Raw genomic sequence first — 19,242 nt, 5'->3', positions numbered from 1 at the left:
ACGTAACTTCTCTTTGATCATATTACATGGAAATCACACATTTTAAATAAAATAATTCAAATAATGCAACCATATACATATAGTGTGCATTTGAGCAAAAACCGTCCTTGTTTGGGTTTTGTTGGTTTGTTCGGCTTTTATCGGTTTTGTTCGGTTTGTTCGGCAATTAGTGAGACCCCAGTTATGGGTATATAATAATTATTGTTTGAGAAATAGTTTTGGGTAAATGATAAATCTATAATTTTCCCTGACTTATTATTAACATTCATTCATGGTTTTATGATGTTATTTGTTAAATTGATTTATCATTATTTTTCCTGGTACTGATAAACCAGTTGTCAGTAAAATTCTAGAATTGTGCAAACATGGATATTTGATATGAAACTTATGTTGTCCAATAGCTTCTAACTTAATATAACATAACCTAACCAAACATAACCATTCCATAAAAAAAAGGCAGTGACTATTTTTATGACAAGTCGTGAGAATAGTCCTCAGGCTATTCTTACGACATAGTTGATAGCACCCTCTATCGTGAACTTTTGAACTAAATTTTTATGACAATAACATAACCTAACAATCCTCCCAGGAATCTTGTTTCAATTTTTTTTTAAATGTGTAATTTTATCTTAAGTTGCTAATGACGTATGAAGATGTCTTGGAATAGACAGAAGTCTGGTTCTTACTTACTTGATTTGGTTGTGTCCCGGTAGAAGATTTTGGCTGGTATTTTCTACCTTTATGCTGACAGCAATAATTTATTGAAAAATACTGCAGCTCAGGTTTGAAACTTTTGTTAGGAGCACGTTTAGTAGCTGATTGTATTGTCTTGGAGCTCCTGGTATAAATCTTTATATTATTAGACTTTTCCCAGCTGGAAATTGATTCTTTTAGAGCTGCAAATGAATAAAATTCTTCACCTGCTGTAAGTAATTTGAAATTAGTGGCAGCCATTTTGAATTGTTTAAAAATTCATAATAGAGGGTGCTATCAACCATGTTGTAAGAATAATCTGAGGACTATTTTTATGACTCATTGTATAGGTAGCCACTGCCTAAAATAAGATAGACCTTTCAATTGCAAAAAAGAAAGAAATGAAAAATGTGATTGCATGGTGCTGGAATAAAACCGAGAAAACACCATTAAGGACAAAGCCTTTATTAGTTTGTTCAGTGGAGTCTTTTTCAGGTACTTGAAAAAACTTGAGGTATTATTTTAGTTGTGCACACCTATGGGATATAGCATTAGAATAATATTAATTTTGTAGAATATAATAAATGAACGTAATATGCAATTTTCTTGGCGAAAAAAAAAAACTGGTAAAATTTTAGCTGTGCACACCTATGCAATATAGCAGTAGCAAATTAATAATTAATTTTGTAAATTATAATAGATTGACGTAATATGTGATTTTCTTGGCAGAAATCAATAACAATAAAGTTGTTAAAACCTATTTTCTAATGAACAAAGTCGTGATGGTTGAATGATGCACCATGTTTGTTTTGATAGATGCTGAGGTCGAAGAAATGAAAGGATGATAAATAGATCTATTCTATTCTAACCTAACATATCTAACCTAACCTAACTAACCTATGTAACCTAACCAATGTTTAGTAATTCGGTACCTCAAATTTTAAAGATCATCCGGGTTGTCGTCATCATCATGGATGCTGAAGGCTGATTATTGTTATACCTTGGGCAGTTAATAGATGACAGCAGAACCCTATGTTCTCTCATAAAGTCCAAGGAAGCCCTATTGTCTTTGTAACAGTGCTTATTAACGTCACCAAGAGTTGGAGAGCACCAGGTCCATAACATGAAAGCTATCGTCTGATAGTGACTGGACTGGTATGGCGCCCGGACCGTATACTATCAGCTTCATTTGTTAGTAAATTTGTTTGTAGCAAGATTTTGCTTTTTTTTTTTTATTTCCACATAGAAAATTGCATATTACGTTCATGTATTATAATTTACAGAATTAATATTAAATTTTCTAATGTTATATTGTGTAGGTGTGCACAACTAAAATAATACCAAAAACCTTGCCACAAGCAAATTTACTAACGAATGAAGCCACTAGGATACAGTCCAGATACCATGCCAGTCCAGTCACTATCAGATGATGGCTTTCATGTTGTGGACTTGGCGGTCTTCAACTCCAGGTGATGTTAATAAGCGGTGTTACAAAGACAATAGGGCTTCTTTGGACTTTATGAGGGAACACGGGGTTCTGCCGTTGTCTGTTAATTGCCCAAGGTACAATGATAATCAGGCCATCAGCATCCATGATGACGATGATGACCCGGTTGATCTGTAGAATTTATGGTACCAAATTACTAAATATAGGTTAGGTTACATAGGTTAGCTTAGAATAGACTAATTTATCATCCTTTTATTTCTTTGACCTTGGCATTTATCAAAACAAACATAGCATATCATCCAACCGTTGCAACTTTGTTCGTTAATAAATCAGTTTTAACAACTTTTTTGTTATTCATTTCCACCAAGAAAATCACATTATGTTGATCTATTATAATTTACAAAATTAATAATTAATTTTCTATTGCTATATTGTGTAGGTGTGCACAACTAGAAATGTCCCTCTTCCACCAACTGAAGCACCCAAGGTATCCAGATTTTGAAAACTGAAATACAGGACACCTAAATTGGAGAGGTATATGGACAATGTGTACCGGTACTGGCTATGTGAAGTGTTCAAAACAAGCTAGAAGCTCCAGGACCTGCTTCATTGACTTGTATATTTTTTTTTCAATTGCTTTACCCCCGTCTGGGGTATTGGCTGCTTGTTATTGTGGCAAAGTAACATGCAGTCGATACTTTAGGGTCTATATGGGGCGCCCCTACAGACCAGAGCCACACATCATTTTATCTATGATAGAAGAAATTCTGTTCATAGAGAAATGATTACATTTTTATACTACGACTGTCCCTCCGTTATGCTGTCCCCCAACTCCTTGTTGCTGTCCTGTACCATTTCTCTGAGTATTCTCTTTCTGATTGGGGGAATTCCCTGTGGTGGGGGAAAAGAATACTGCCACCAAGTTTTCCCACTTGGATCGTAAGAGGCGAGAAGAAAGGGACGGGGAGAGGGACTAGGCATCCTTCTCCCTGTAGCCCCAAGGGGCAACTTCCTAAATCGAAAAGAAAAGGCATAAGGGGTGCTGGCGGGCCTCGGGCCAGCACCCTAAGGTTTGGGTCTTTTAATGTGCGTGGATGTGGTACAGATGAGAGTAAAAGGGAAGAGATAGGTAATATGTTTGTGAGAAGAAAGTTGGATGTGTTGGCTTTGAGTGAAACTAAGTTGAAAGGGAAGGGTGAGTGTATGTTTGGGAGTGTAAGTGGGAGGTTATCAGGAGTGAAGAGAGGGCGAGGGAGGGAAGGGGTGGCTATTCTAGTAAGTGAGGAGATAGGTAAAGGGGTAGTGGAGTGGAAGGAGGTTTCCTCAAGGATAATGTGGATGAAGGTGAAACTGGGAAAGGAGATGTGGGTCTTTGTAAGTGCATATGGGCCGGGCAGTGAGAAGAGCATGGAAGAAAGGGAGGCCTTTTGGATAGATTTAAATGAGTGCATAGAGGGTTTAGGAAGAAATGTCAATGTAATAGTACTGGGAGACCTTAATGCTAGAGTGGGAAATGGTCCAATCGATGGAGTGGTTGGGAAGTGTGGAGTTCCAGGAAAGAATCGTAGTGGAGAGTTGATGGTGGAAATGTGTCTAGAAAGAGAGTTGATGATAGCAAATACAGTGTTTCGGAAGAAAGTCAAGCATAAGTACACATGGGAGAGGGTGGTGGAGGGAAGGGTGGTAGATAGAGCGCTAATGGATTATGTAGTGGTAAATAGGATTATGATAGGAAGAGTTAATTAAGGATGTACATGTGCTAAGGGGAGAGGGTGGGGGAATATCAGATCATTTTTTGGTGGAAGGTAAGTTGAGAGTGGAGGATAGATGGAGAAGGAGGAAAGGGACAAAAGGTAGGGAGGTGCTTAGAGTGAACTCCTTGAATGAAAAGGAAAAGGAGAAGGAGTACGAAAAGAAGCTGAAGGAGGAGTGGGAGGGAGTAAAGGATAGAGCAGAGATGGGTGTGGAGGAGGAATGGGGATGGTTCAAGGAGGGAGTCTTAAAGTGTGCAAGGATGGTGTGTGGAACAAGAAGGACAGGGGGAAATAGAAGAAAGGGTAGTGAATGGTGGGATAAGGAAACAAAGAAGGTTGTAGAAGAGAAGAAGCGAGCATTCACAGATTGGTTACAAAAGAGGACAGGGGAGTCATATGAGACGTACAAAGAAAAGAAAAGAGAAGTAAAGCAAAAGGTAAAGGAGGCAAAGAGGAGAGCAGATGTGAAATGGGGTAGGAGTATGACAGAAAATTTTGAAAGTAATAAAAAGATGTTTTGGAAAGAAATTAAGAGAGGAAGAGGAGGCGAATCAAGTAGGGAAGAAAAGGTAAAAGGTACAGATGGAGAGTTGATAATGGAAGAGATGGCAGTGAGGGGAAGATGGGCAGAATATTTTAGGGAGTTGCTGAATGTGAAGGAGGATAGGGAAGGAAAGGTAGCTGCAGTGGGAAATACGAAGAAAATGAGAGTGATGAGTGAGGAGAATGGAGGAGAAATAAGGAAGGATGAGGTGAAGGCAGTTGTAAAGATGATGAAAGCAGGTAAGGTACCTGGTCTGGATGGATGTCATGCAGAATGTCTGAAAAAGGGAGGTTCAGTGATGATGGACTGGTTGGCGAGATTATTTAATGTTTGCTGGAGAGAGGGTAGAGTACCGGAGGACTGGAGTAGTGCCTGTATAGTTCCTCTTTACAAGGGAAAAGGGGACAAGTGTGAATGTAGTAATTTCAGAGCGATTAGCCTGTTGAGTGTAGTAGGGAAGGCTTATGGGAGAATCTTAATTGAGAGGATTAGGAGAGGAACAGAAGGAGTAATTGGTGAGGAACAGTGTGGTTTTAGGACGGGTAGAGGTTGTGTAGATCAGATCTTTGTGGTAAGACAGATATGTGAGAAAGCTATAGGAAAGGGGAAGGATGTTTTTTGGGCTTTTATGGATCTGGAAAAGGCTTATGATAGGGTAGACAGAAAGGCACTGTGGGAGGTTATGCAGATTTATGGGATAGGAGGAAAGCTTTTGGGAGCTGTCAAGAGTTTTTATGTGAGTAGTAGAGCATGTGTTAGGATTGGAAATGGAGAGAGTGAGTGGTTTGAAGTAAAGGTGGGACTTTGTCAAGGATGCGTTATGTCGCCCTGGCTGTTCAACTTATACATGGATGGGGTGGTGCGAGAGGTGAATGCTAGGGTAGTGAGTCAGGGATTGGAGATGGTTAAAGAAAATGGAGAAAAGTGGGAGGTGAGCCAGCTGTTGTTTGCGGACGACACTGCGCTTGTGGCAGGGTCAGAGGAGGGATTGAGGAAGCTGGTGGCAGAGTTTGGGAGAGTATGTGATAGAAGAAAGCTAAAGATAAATGTGGGTAAAAGTAAGGTGATGAGATGTACAAGGGGTGAAAGTGGCAGTAGACTGGAAGTGAACATTAAGGGAGAGCGACTGGAGGAAGTGGATAGTTTTAGATACTTGGGTGCAAGTGTAGCAGGAAAAGGTGGAGTGAAGGTGGAGGTAGAATGTAGATTGAGAGAAGCGAGTAAATGCCTTGGTGGTTTAAAGAGTGTAATGAGAAATAGACATTTGGGAATGGATGCGAAGAGGAGACTGTATGAAGGAGTGATTGTGCCAACAGCACTGTATGGGGCAGAAACGTGGAACATAAGAGAAGAAGAGAGAAGGAGTTTGAATGTGTTTGAGATGAGGCGTCTGAGAAGTATGGCGGGGGTTACTAGGCTAGATAGAGTGAGAAATGAGGAGGTGAGGAGGAGAACAGGGGTGAAAAAGGATTTGGGAGAGAGGGTTGATGAAAGAATATTAGGATGGTTTGGACACATGGAAAGAATGAGTGAAGAAAGACTAGTAAAAGAGGTATGGAAAGCAGATGTGGAGGGAGTGAACATGAGGGGACGTCCTAGGATGAGGTGGATGGATGGGGTGAAGGGGGCTTTGGGGAAGAGGGGAATGTCTGTTGAGGAAGGAAGGGAGAGGACGGAAGACAGAGGTGAGTGGAGAATGGTTGTATATGGATGATGTTGTGACTGCATGAGGAGGAATGGGCGGGGGGGTGGGGGGTGGTGTAGTATGTGTGAGTAAATTTTGACGCAGCCCGAAGGGATTTCTCCCCGTCCTCTCCTTATATGCAAAGGGGGACGGAGAGGGGGGGTCGCCGATTAAATGAAGCGGCCTTGCTGTGGATGTACTGTGTCTTGCGACACTGCTTCTGACCCAGGGCGGTGGGCGGGGTGCAGGGATGACCCGTCATCCAGGAGGTGCTCAGATGAGAGGAAGGGTGGGAGGGGTGTGGAGTGTATTTGGGGATGGAATGGGTGGGAGTGTTTTTATGCCTTTCCCTTTTTGGCTACCTCCCTTGGAAGGGGGAAAAAGCCTTGGTATATGTATGTATGTATGCTTTAAAGGATTGTGTTCATTGTATATTAAATGATGTAAATTTCACTCAGATATTGCTTGAATTAATGTACCTGTAAAATGTAAAATTTTCTCAACTTTTCATGCGAAGTGAAAATATGGGACAAAATGTGTCCCGTGGAGGGTCTATACTGGACGTGGGACAAATGCTTTAAATACAGAATGATTCCATATAATATGGGATGTCTGGTCACCCTGGACCCACCCTACCCCCATTCCTACTAGGGTCTGGTTAGGTTAGAATTAGTGGCTTTTGAGATGGAAGATGTATTTTCCTATTGCAATGAAGTTTAGTTTTGTTTAATTATGGATGAATTAAAGTGAGAGTTAATGTTGGTAAGTAAACAATTTGCTTGATCAGTATCACCATTAATGTGGCTGTATTCATATTAATTCTAGCCAATATTGACTAAACATATACTAACCTGACCATAAGAAAATGAAGGCCTTAAAGAACCCAGAAAATATAGGAGAGCTTGACTGGCTACCTCCCTTATAAGGGAGAAAAAGCTGCTGGTATAGAGATAGGTTACTGGGCTGTACCCTCTGTGGGGATGGGGAGGGCAACTGGGAAAGAAGGGAATGTCTGTTGAGAAAGGAAGGGAGAAGACATAAGATAGGGGTAAATGGAGAATGGTTGTGTGTGGATGATGCTGTGTTGAATGAAAGGGATTGGGTGGGGGATGGGGATGGGGTGTGAGGGAGTATGTGTGAATGATATTTTGACACAGCCCAAAGGGATTTCTCTCTATCTTCTCTTTTTCTGCATGAGGGGATGGAGAGGGAGGTCACCAATTAAATGAAGCAGCCCTGCTGTGGATGTGCTGTGTCTTGCTACATTTCTTCTGACTCAGGTTGGTGGGTGAGATGCAGGAATGACCCATCATCCAGGAAGAGCCAAGATAAGGAGGGATGGCGGGTGAGTGGTAGTGGAGTATGTGGGGATGAAATGGGTGGGAGTGGATTTTATGCTTTTGTTTTATGGCTACCCATCGTGTAGGGGAAAAAAGCCTTTGGTATATGTATGTATGTTTTTTGGCTACCTCCCTTGTAAGGGGGAAATAGCTATTGGTATATGTATGTATGGTATGTATGAACTTTTCCTCCTGTTACCCTTCATAAGTTTACCCTTGATCAGCTTTGTGCTTGTATCTTTTTGGTGTTATGTTATCTTCAAGGATAAAAACACCAGTAATCAGTGATATAATACAAAATCTTCCTTCATCCTCAAGATGAAGTGTTGTTTGTTTATTTATCTATTTAATTGTTATTAATAATATTATTTATGATTTATTTTGTATTTATTTATTTATCTATTTATTTTTTTCAGTAATGCGCCTGACTCGACCATCACTGTTTACTGCATTAGCAGTTGGTAGTGATGCAAGGGATCTTCCTGGTGATCATCTGAATGCTGACCTCCGCTCAGATATGGCCATTCCACAAGGAATCCCAAATACTGGAGTTGGCCACATACTTTTGCTACCACAAAGTTTTGGGTATATATCATTTACATTTTCCCATGTTTGTATTTTATATAATGTAGTGGAAGAGAGGATGGGGGGTGGGTGGGAGGGGAGTAGGGAGTGGTTATGTGTGAATAATATTTTGATGCATCCCTAAGGGAGTTCTCCCCGTCTTCTCTTTTTCTGCATGAGAGTAAAGAGAGTGGGGAGGGGGTCATCAATTAAGTGAAGTGGCTTTGCTGTGGATGTACTGTGTCTTGCTACATTGCTTCTGACCCTGGGTAGTGGCGCCAGATTCAGGGATGACCTATCATCCATGAGGAGATAAGATAATCAAGGGGCATTATACTTGAAGTGTACACACTTTTTGGCAAAATCTCGACACTATGACCATTTTTATGGCCAGGTCAATTTTGGGTCAAACTGATTGACCCTAAACATTTGAGAGGTCATAACTGTGGCCAGAATTGACCAATTCGAATGATTTTGGTACCAAAATGCTCAGGAGAAAGAGGTCTTTCAAATTAGTGGAACAATGACATTCTTGGGACAAATTTTGCCATGATTACCCTTTTTTGAACTCTGACCTTTGACCCTGGCCAAAGTACAACTTTGATCCACCCAAATTTTTTTCTAAAGTTAGCTCTATTTATCTTTCATAACTCCAGGGAAAATGAAAATGGGATCTCCATGGCTTTTGAATCCATGGGTATTTATGTACCATTAGGTGGGTGGTATTTTCAGTCATGTCGCTCAACTGGGGCCGTTTATGACATCAGACAGTTTTCATAAATAGCGATTTTGAGAATGCTTGATTTATCTTAACACAGTCATCACATTTCAGTCTTTCCAAACACAACCTCTCCCCCTTCCTAGGCTGCCCTGCCTTTTTTCAGTCTTTCATTAAATGTTATTAATACAAAACAGACAAAAGATTAGGACAAAAATTTAACAAAAACTTAAACAAAACGTTGTTTAATACATACATAGGTACTCACTTCAACAGAGCCATCACTATCTTTGTTGCATCAGACTCCTTACTAATTGTGTAGGTTTTCTTCCTGTTGCAGTTTTTGGTTCTACTGACACCAAAATGTCAGAGATGTCCATAAAACAAGAATCTTCCATTTCAGAGAAACAAAAACTGGGAGAGGGTCCATGTGGGTAAAGAAATTTCACATTCACTTCTTGTGACTCTGGAAAAGCTTCAGAAAAGCAAGCAAGTCACCAATGCCCATCATAAATCACAGTGACATAGCCTGCAAGTTTTCCATTGAACACTGGACATGAAGTATTTTTTGTTACTGATTCCAATCTAAAAGTGTCACAGAGACTAAATAGGTGAACTTGGAGAGCCTCCTTTGATATTGGAATGAATGAATGAAGCTTTTGTGTGCCTGGAATAATTTTGGTTGGAGGTCTGGTTTTCAAAAGTTCTTCCTCCTGTTCATATTCCTCTTGAGTTCCATATCCAAACTTATTCCCAAGAGTTTCAGCGAATACAAACAAATCTCTTGGTGATACAATCTGCTTGTCATAGGGTCTTCTCAAGCTCTCTTTAGTTGCCTCCATTTTGATGGTGCCACCTACGCTGTCTGATGGGCCTTTCCCATGGCTAGTGGCATAACAGTGCTACTCTACTTCTATGCCATATTCCTCTTTATGCCAGCAAAGATTCTGGGAATATTTACAGATTTTATTCTGTGCAGGACATCCGTCCAAAAAGTAGTAGATTTTCTTGACCAAAACTGATTTCAGATATTCTATTAGCATTTGATGAAATAGATGCCCTGACACATTATTGTGGATGTTACACTCTGAAATTATGGTGTATGAGTCATGACAAAGTTTTCCATCTTTCATGTGATAAAACAACCAAGGATGTATTGTCGCCTGTGCACAATTCCAATGATATCCCTGGGCTGCATCTTGTATTACAAATGAAAAGTTTTCTGAAAAATCACCAATTACTACAAATTCACCATCTGCAATATTGTTTTTCACAGTTTTCAAGTACTATGCTTGTGATTTTGCAACAAAGTCATGTCGCACCAAAATTTTGACATGATCACAAAACCTATCCATGAAATCATCAAGGGATAATACCACGGTTACCAGCTCAGATCTATCAGTTGATATCCACTGTTTGAATTCAATAAGATCCACTTTCTCCTGTTCATAAAATTCAAATAGTTTTGCTTTTAGTTGATCCACAGGTGGACAGTACTTGCATGATCTCATGTAGCATGCTGGACGGGCTGGATTGCATATGACAGAGGCAACTAGGTGGTAAGAGAGATCAGTGATATCAGACATCTTGGATCCAACCATCATCAATTTTACATTTTGATGTATTGTACATACACATACTGAGATCCCATTTTTACTTTTTCTGGAGCTATGGAGGATAAATAGAGCTAACTTTAGAATTTTTTTTTTGGGTGGGTCAAAGTTGTGCTTTGGCCAGGGTCAAAGGTCAGAGAGTTCAAAAAAGGGTCATCATGGCAAAAGTTGTCCCAAGAAAGTCATCCATCCACTCATTCAAAAGACCTCTTTCTCTTGAGCATTTTGATACCAAAATCGTTCCAATTGGTCAATTCTGGCCAAAGTTATGACCTCATAAACATTTAGGGTCAATCAGTTTGACCCAAAATTGACCTGCCCATATATATGACCTCAGTGACCTGATAGGCCTCATACTTGGTATGTGAACTTTATTAATCATAACCAAGAGGAGGAAAGGGTGGTGGGTGGGAGTGGCTACCACCCTTGTAAGTGGGAAAAAGCCCTTGGTTTATAGGTAGATAGTGCAAGATCCTGTCATCAAGCATAAATTGGTAAATATAATGATGATAATTAACTATTGCTTCAACTCTATGTGACAGGAAATCTGCAGACCCTTTGTAGCTAATAATGTTCCTTGGATTGTTATTTCTGTTGCAATACATTCTTGTGAGCCCATTTCTGTGTCACCAGATAGTTGTTAGTGGAGGATTTTATCCATGTTGGACTTCATGTTAGGAGGTTAACAGGGAAAATGATAAAGTGGAGTAGTAGGGAGGTTTGGGGTGTAAGTTAAGAACTAGTGGGAAGAAGATACAGTGGAGACTCAATAATTTGTTCTAAATGGCTGTTTGAGTATCAAAAAAGTTTGACCACCGATACCTATAAATCAAGTAATTCATTTTAACCATTTAACCTTAAGTTTACAAAAAATTTATTGTCAATTTTTTATAATTTTGATTTATACTTACCATAAGTGAAAGCTGGTTATGGGTAACATAGAAGAGGAGGGGAGAAGAGTAGGGAGGAAGAGGGAGGTTATTCATTGGAGGATGAGTCACCATCCGTGAAAATGTCTGGTAACTCATCTCCTGGTGTGATTCCTGTGAACCCACTAATGGAGGGCTGTGGCTCGCTAACACTTGCACTCTCATTAGATTCCTTTTTCAACAAGAATCTGTCTAATGTGATCTGCCTTTGCCTTTTTTTTTTCAAAATGTCTCTGAAATGCTGCAGCAAATTTTCTTCAAACTGGTTTATGTTTCTGTGTACAGTAACAATATCAGGGTGGCACCTCTCCAAAAAGTGGGTCAGGGATTGGAGATGGTTAAAGAAAATTGAGAAAAGTGGGAGGTGAGCCAACTATTGTTTGCGGACGACACTGCGCTTGTGGCAGGATCGGAGGAGTGATTGAGGAAGTTGGTGGCAGAGTTTGGGAGAGTATGTGAGAGAAGAAAGCTAAAGATAAATGTGGGTAAAAGTAAGGTGATGAGATGTACAAGGGGTGGAAGTGGCAGTAGACTGGAAGTGAGCATTAAGGGAGAGCGACTGGAGGAAGTGGATATTTTTAGATACTTGGGTGCAAATGTGGCAGGAAAAGGTGGAGTGAAGGTGGAGGTAGAATGTAGATTGAGAGAAGCGAGTGACAGGGGTGAATGGAGAATGGTTGTATATGGATGATGTTGTGATGCATGAGGTGGAATGGGCAGGGGGATGGGGGGTGAGGTAGTATGTGTGAGCAAAATTTGACGCAGCCCGAAGGGATTTCTCCCCGTCCTCTCCTTTTATGCAATGGGGGGTCGGAGAGAGGGGGTCACCGATTTAGTGAAGCGGCCTTGCTGGGGATGTGCTGTGTCTTGCGACACTGCTTCTGACCCAGGGCAGTGGACAAGGTGCAGGGATGACCCGTCATTCAGGAGGTGCTAAGATAAGAGGGAAGGTGGAGGGGTGTGGAGTGCTTTCAGGGATGGAGTGGGTGGGAATGATTTTAAGCCTTTTCCTTTTTGGCTACCTCCCTTGTAAGGGGGGAAAAGCCTTGGTATATATATGTATGTATGTATGTCCACTGCTGCAAATATTTCTTGATCTCTGCACTGAAGACTCTTTCTTCGCTGTTCCCCTCCTCCTCCCCTGAAAACAGCTCCTCAGTTACCTCCTGCAGCTGTTCCTGGTAAAATTGACACAGCTGATCAGTGGCGAGGTCTTCAGAGTGTGCTTGCACCAGCTCCTCCACATCATCGCTGTCCACCTCAATGCCCTCAATGGCCCTCCCCAGAGACACAATGTCCACCATAGCAGACTCCTGGACTGAAGGCTCGAATCCCTCAAAATCCTTGGCTGTCACACAGGTTGACCACAGATTTTTCCAGTCAGATTGCAAGGACCTCATACAAACTTGACCCTAGGCTTTATCTATAAGCCTTAGGCAGTGGAGGATATTGAAGTGATTCTTCCAAAACTCCCTCAGAGTGAGCTCTGTTTCAGAAGTCATCTCAAAGCACCTCTCAAAAAGTGCTTTTGTGTAGAGCTTCTTAAAGCTGGTTATGACATTCTGGTCCATGGGTTGGATCAGTGGCGTGGTGTTGGGGGTAGGAACATCACTTCAATGAATTTATACCTCTTACCCAATTCTTCTTCCATGCCTGGAGGGTGTGCAGGGGCATTGTCAATCAACAAGAGGGTCTTGAGTGGTAGATTCTTCTCTATTAGATATGTCTTCACTGCAGGTGCAAACACCTCCACAAACCACCCTGTGAAGAACTGCCTGGTCGTCCAGGCTTTCTTGTTTGCCCTCCACATAACACTGAGTTTGCTCTTTTGCACACCATTCTTCTTAAATGGTCTGGGGTTTGCCAAATGGTATACCAGCAGCAGTTTAATTGTGCAGTTGCTGCTAGTATTGGCGAACAGAAGCAGGGTCAGCCTGTCTTTCATGGGCTTGTGTCCTGGCAAACATTTCTCTTCCTTTGTTATATAGGTCCTGTTCGGTAGTTTTTTGCAAAACAGGCCTTTCTCATCATAAAGACCTATTGTGGGCTTAAGTGCTCCTTATCCACAAATGTCTTGAATTCAGGCACAAACTTCTTGGTGGCAACTTTGTCAGCACTTGGTCTTGCTGTGCCTCACAGCAGAATGAATTCCAGTTCTCTTCTTGAAATCCCCAAACCACCCTTTACTAGCTTTAAAGTCTTCACTGGAGTCAGAGGTAGTATCACAAATAAGATCTTTATGGAGCCGCCTGGCCTTTGCACAAATTATCCCCTCTGACATAGAATCACCAGCCATCTGCCTTTCGTTTATCCACACCACCAACAATTTTTCCATTTCTTCCACTGCTGCAAGTTGCTGTTGCTTTATCACACCCATTGCCACATTAGTTCCCTTAATGGCCTCCTTATTCTTCAGTATGGTGGCTACTGTAGATTTTACCATATAATACTCAGCTGCAAGATCGGTGATTCTTGCCCCTTTCTTGTATTTATCAACAATCTTCTTTTTCCGTTCAATGGTTGTCACTACATTCTTCCTTTTGGGCTTATTTTCACCATTAATAAGCCTCTTTGGTGCCATTGTAAGTTTCTAAAAAAACCACAGACAGAATGCAGGAGAATGTTGTTGTTCTCATGAGTGCGGTGGGACAATTGGCAGTGGCAGGGAGGGAGATGCCAGGAGCCTTTGTTTACAACCATGTGTGCGGACGTTTGAGTACTAGGTATTTTTTCGAGTACCAAGTTGAATTTTTGCGTTTGAATATTGAAAAGTTCGACTTCCAAGATGTTTGAGTATTGAGTCTTCACTGTATTAGAGATGTGTATGGATGATGCTGTAATGCATGAGGGGGAGTGGATGGGGGATGGGGGTGAGGGAGTATGTGTGAAAAATGAATTAACGCAGCCTGAAGGGATTTCTCCCTATCTTTTCCATTTCTGAATGAGGGGATGGAGAGGGGGTTGCCACTGATTTAATGAAGTGGCCTTGCTGTATTTACCTAGTTGTATTTTGCGGGAAGGGGAACTATGCTCGTGGTGTCCTGCCATTGTATCTCGCAGTGTCTAGTTTGCTTTTAAACTCATGAATGGTTTTTGCGCATACTATTTCATTATCCAGTTTGTTCCAAGTGTCCAAAACTCTATGTGGAAAACTGTTTATCTTCAGTTCTCTTCTATAGCTATGTTTTTTTGATTTTATTTCCATGTCCTCTTGTACCAGTTAAGTGGATGTGCTGTCTTGCAACAATGCTTCTGACCCAGGGCAGTTGGCGAGATGTAGGGATGACCCATCATCCAGGAGGAGCCAAGATAAGAGGGAGGGAGTGGGGTGGATGGGAGTGGAGTATGTGGGGATGGAATGGCTACCTCCCTTGTAAGGGGGAAAGATCCTTTGGTATATACATATGTATGCATTCATTTAACTATACCTATGCATTTATTTATATTATTTATTATTATCTATATTATGATTGTTATTTTATTTTTTATCTATTTTTTATCATTGTTATATATATTATTTTGCATCCGACATAGTTATGGAGCAAAAGGTCTCCTGTTAGCATGCTCTGCCTTTGTAAATTTAGAAAGGGAGTTGATTGTAGCAAACATAATGTTATTTCAAGAACTGTCTAGTTTCTGCAACCGGGATTTATTGATAATGGGTGATTTCAATTTTACTGACATTGATTGGATGACCCTTGAACATGGCCATATAGGTAGTCACTTGATTGATTTTCTTGGTGACAATTACTTAATTCAGCATGTAAAAGAGCCCACAAGATATGGAAACTTACTCGATTTATTGATCACTAGCCGCGAAAGCATGGCAACTGATGTAGAAGTCGGTGAATCTGTTGCAAATAGCGATCACAACTTAGTCAGATTCAAACTCCTAAACAATTTTAGAATAGATACTTGTGCTTCTAAAATACCTGATTTCAGTAAAGCTCAGTTTATAGAACTACGTCAGGAGCTTCAGCTTACAGATTGGGAGGAAAAATTAAACGAAAGGCCTGTAGATCAGATGTGGGAAATATTTCAAAATACGCTCACTAAGATGATTCAAACTTACATTCCTTTTAAGGACAGACGTCCCCCAAATCAGGCTCGCCCAAAGTGGCTCGACAAAGAAACTGAAAAAAGTATTGCTAAAAAGAGACAGGCTTATAAGAAGTATAAGTGCTCGGGTGTATCTAATGACTATGAAAGTTATGTATCAATACAGAGAGATTTAAAAAAGACAATAAGAAAAAGAAAACGACAATACGAAATGAACATCGCTGAGAAATCCAAAGAGAATCCCAAAGAATTCTATAGTTACATTAGAGATAAAAAGGTTGTTAGGAATCACATTGGTCCACTATTATCTGCTGACGGTCAACTTGAATATTCAAATGAAGGAATGTGTAATCTCTTAAACAATTATTTTAGCTCGGTATTCGTAAACGAAACACCTCAAAGTGAATTCCAAACTGAAACCTGTGAAAAGTCTGGGGTAAACTTACTCACTACGGTAAATATAACAAAAGAAACAATTAAAAAGTGTATAGACAAACTCAAAGTTAATAAAACACCAGGGCCTGACGGTTGGCATCCAAGAATCTTAAAGGAAATGAAAAATGAGATTGTTGTTCCATTAGAAATTATTTTCAAGAAATCCATCATATCCGGAGATGTCCCAAGAGAATGGAAGCTAGCTAACGTTACTCCCATATTCAAAAAAGGTGACAAAAAGAAACCAAATAACTATAGGCCTATTAGTTTGACTTCGATCATAGGAAAAATAATGGAAACTATCATCAGAGATGCTATCGAATATCATTTAGAAAGTAACCGTTTGATAAATGATAGCCAACATGGTTTCAGACGGAAACGTTCTTGTGTGACTAACTTACTCGAATTCTACAACACAGTTGTCTCGAATTATGACAAAAGAAACTATAGATTTAATATATCTAGACTTTGCAAAAGCTTTTGATACCGTCCCACACGAAAGACTACTTACTAAATTAGCTTTGCATGGAATAAGTGGTAGCCTATTAGGTTGGACTAGTAATTGGTTGAAAGGTCGAAAACAGAGAGTTGTTTTAAATGGAAAAACTTCTGGATGGAAAAGTGTTGCAAGTGGAGTTCCTCAGGGTTCCGTTCTTGGGCCACTTCTATTCATAGTATATATAAATGATATAGACCATGGACTAAAATCTACTGTTTCCAAATTTGCTGATGATACAAAACTGTGCGGAGTGGCAAATGATCACTCAAACCAATTAGATATTCAAGAAGATTTAGATAAATTACAGCAATGGTCTGAAAAGTGGCTAATGAAATTTAACACAAGTAAATGCAAGGTAATGCACATAGGTAAAAATAACAGCAAGTACGATTACAAGTTATTTGGTACTCCCCCCAGGTAGGTGACTTCAACGCCAAGTCGTCTGCCTGGTTTGTCGACAACCCAGACACAGACAGAGGGCTTGATATACAGACTCAATTCGACTCATTGACTATCATGAACAACACGCATAATCATACACATATCCCATACCAAGCCCTCTACACTCCCTCCTCTCCTGATATCACCTTTTGCTCCCCCTGCCTAACCCCAACAACATCATGGAGAGTGGTCGGAGCCCTTGGTTCTGACCACCTTCCAATCATCATCACCACCAAAACAAGATGCACCCCAGCTGGCCGCAGACACACTTACACCAATTACAAGAGAGCTAACTGGGAAGCCTTTACTGAAGAGACAGAACAACATTTTGAAACACTTAACAGCACACCAATCACAAACATAAACAATGCTGTGCACGCTTTTAATACAATCATACAAAACGCAGACAAGAGATACATCCCTAGAGGCAACAGAAAATCACACAACCCCAACATCACACCAGAAATCCAAGGCCTCATCAGACAACGTGACACACTTAAACACGATACCCCCACACCTATCCCTCAAAACATAGCAGACCAAATACAAACACTAAACACTGTGATTGCCAATAAAATACATGAACAAAAAACACAAAATTGGCAAAACTTTATCAATACACTTGATCACAAAACAAACACCAGCAAATTGTACAAAACACTCAACAGCATCACACTATCCAACACTAACACTACACGCTCTCACGCAGCAATAATCACAACAACAGATAATCTACCCTCAAACAGACAACAAGCAAACGCACTCATACGTCATTTTGCACAGACGAGCCATCTTACATCTCACCCTGACGACCGACGCACCATTCGACGTAAGAAAGACTTCCCCACAGACTCAGACTATACACCCTTCATAGACAGTCAGACAAAACTCATAATGCATAATCTCAAGCACTCATCTGCCTGTGGCCCTGATAACATAAGCAACATCCACCTAAAACACATTGGACCACAAGGTATACACGCACTCACAAACATTGCAAACTACAGCTATTCACACAACACTATACCCGACATCTGGAAGCATGGTAAAATAATCACCATTCCAAAACCGAACAAAGACCCAACAATCCCAACATCGCACCGCCCAATCACACTTCTCTGCACCCCCTCTAAAGTCATTGAACGCCTAATACTTAAACTTGTCACACCATATATTCCCCTTGCTGACTCACAACACGGTTTTAGGCCACTACACTCCACAAACACTCTTCTGACAAACCTCACACAAAGAATTTTAGATGGCATCAATTCAGATAGGCCCCACCACAGAACACTTCTTATAACATTGGACATTAGTAAAGCTTTTGATGCTATCCCCCGCCACAACCTAACAAATAAAATATATAACACAGACATGCACAATAACACCAAAAGATGGCTGGCCAATTATCTGGCAGGCAGGAATGCTCATGTGTCATATAATGGCCAATCATCGCACATCAGAAACATTAAGAACGGAGTACCACAGGGCTCAGTTCTATCCCCCACATTATTTAATCTATACATGCATGACTTACCCACGCCAGACACCTCAGAAATACAAATCTCTTCCTACGCAGACGACATAACAATCACATGCACACATCGTAACACAGACAAAGCTGCAGAAATAATCCAGCCTTACCTTGACACACTCAACACATGGTTCATCACAAACAGACTCAAAATAGCTCCAACCAAATCTACAGCAACACTTCTCACCAACTGGACAAAAGAACACAAATACATACCTCATCTCTACATCAACAACACTCTAATACCACACACAAACACACCGAAAATTCTTGGTGTAACATACGATACATCCATGTCTTTCAAACAACACCTCACAAACATAAAAAACAAATGCACACCTAGACTTAACGCACTTAAGTCAATCACTGGAACAACATTTGGACAAAACAAAGAAACTAATATAACAATATACAAACAATGCATACGCTCAGTGATGAATTATGCGAGTCCTGCATGGGCTCCTAATCTCAGTGAGACACACCACAACACCCTTCAAATCATACAAAACAAAGCCCTAAAAACAATTACAGGCTGCACAAATACATCACCTACAGACCATTTACACCATGAAACAAAAGTCCTCAAAGTCAAGGACCACCTCGACATGAGAGGCACACAAACACTTGCTGCAGCCACCACAAACACATCACACCCGCTACACTTCATAGCAGAACACCCACACACACCAAGAAACATTAAAACTACACCCAAAGACCTTTATTACACACAGATACTCTCTTGTCTTCCTCCACAACCACCAAATACCAGCCTCCGGAAACATATTCATAATCATATCACTCACCGGTCCATTAACACACTGAAAGACAACACACTGCTGCATGCCAGACCCCCTGATATCCACCCTTCTGAATCCTCTCTCCCACGAAAGGACAGAGTCCACTTGGCCAGACTGCGATGCGGTCACCACCCAGCACTTCTAAGCTACCAGAAGAGGCTGGACGACCGTGTTGTGAACAGCTGCCCAGG

At 40.7% G+C, this 19,242-nt stretch overlaps 1 protein-coding gene across 5 annotated transcripts in view; it reads left to right on the top strand.

The window, feature by feature from the left end:
- Positions 1–19,242, top strand: part of LOC143027578 (trafficking protein particle complex subunit 13) — an 85,565-nt gene that overhangs the window by 953 nt on the left and 65,370 nt on the right. For 2 of the 5 annotated variants that reach the window (XM_076188894.1, XM_076188892.1), the window contains exon 2: positions 7,879–8,047. In XM_076188894.1, coding sequence (XP_076045009.1) covers positions 7,879–8,047 — 169 coding nt within the window. Of the gene's footprint in view, positions 1–2,579; positions 2,675–7,386; positions 7,468–7,878; positions 8,048–19,242 lie in introns of those variants that run through there. The other 3 variants (XM_076188895.1, XM_076188897.1, XM_076188896.1) reach the window with 3 other exon arrangements.

This window comes from Oratosquilla oratoria, chromosome 8, assembly GCF_046742065.1.
Source record: "Oratosquilla oratoria isolate Oo_2021 chromosome 8, ASM4674206v1, whole genome shotgun sequence".
NCBI classification, from domain to species: Eukaryota; Metazoa; Arthropoda; class Malacostraca; order Stomatopoda; family Squillidae; genus Oratosquilla; species Oratosquilla oratoria.
Note: the sequence above shows the minus strand (reverse complement) of the source record. Positions and strands in the feature narration are given on the sequence as shown.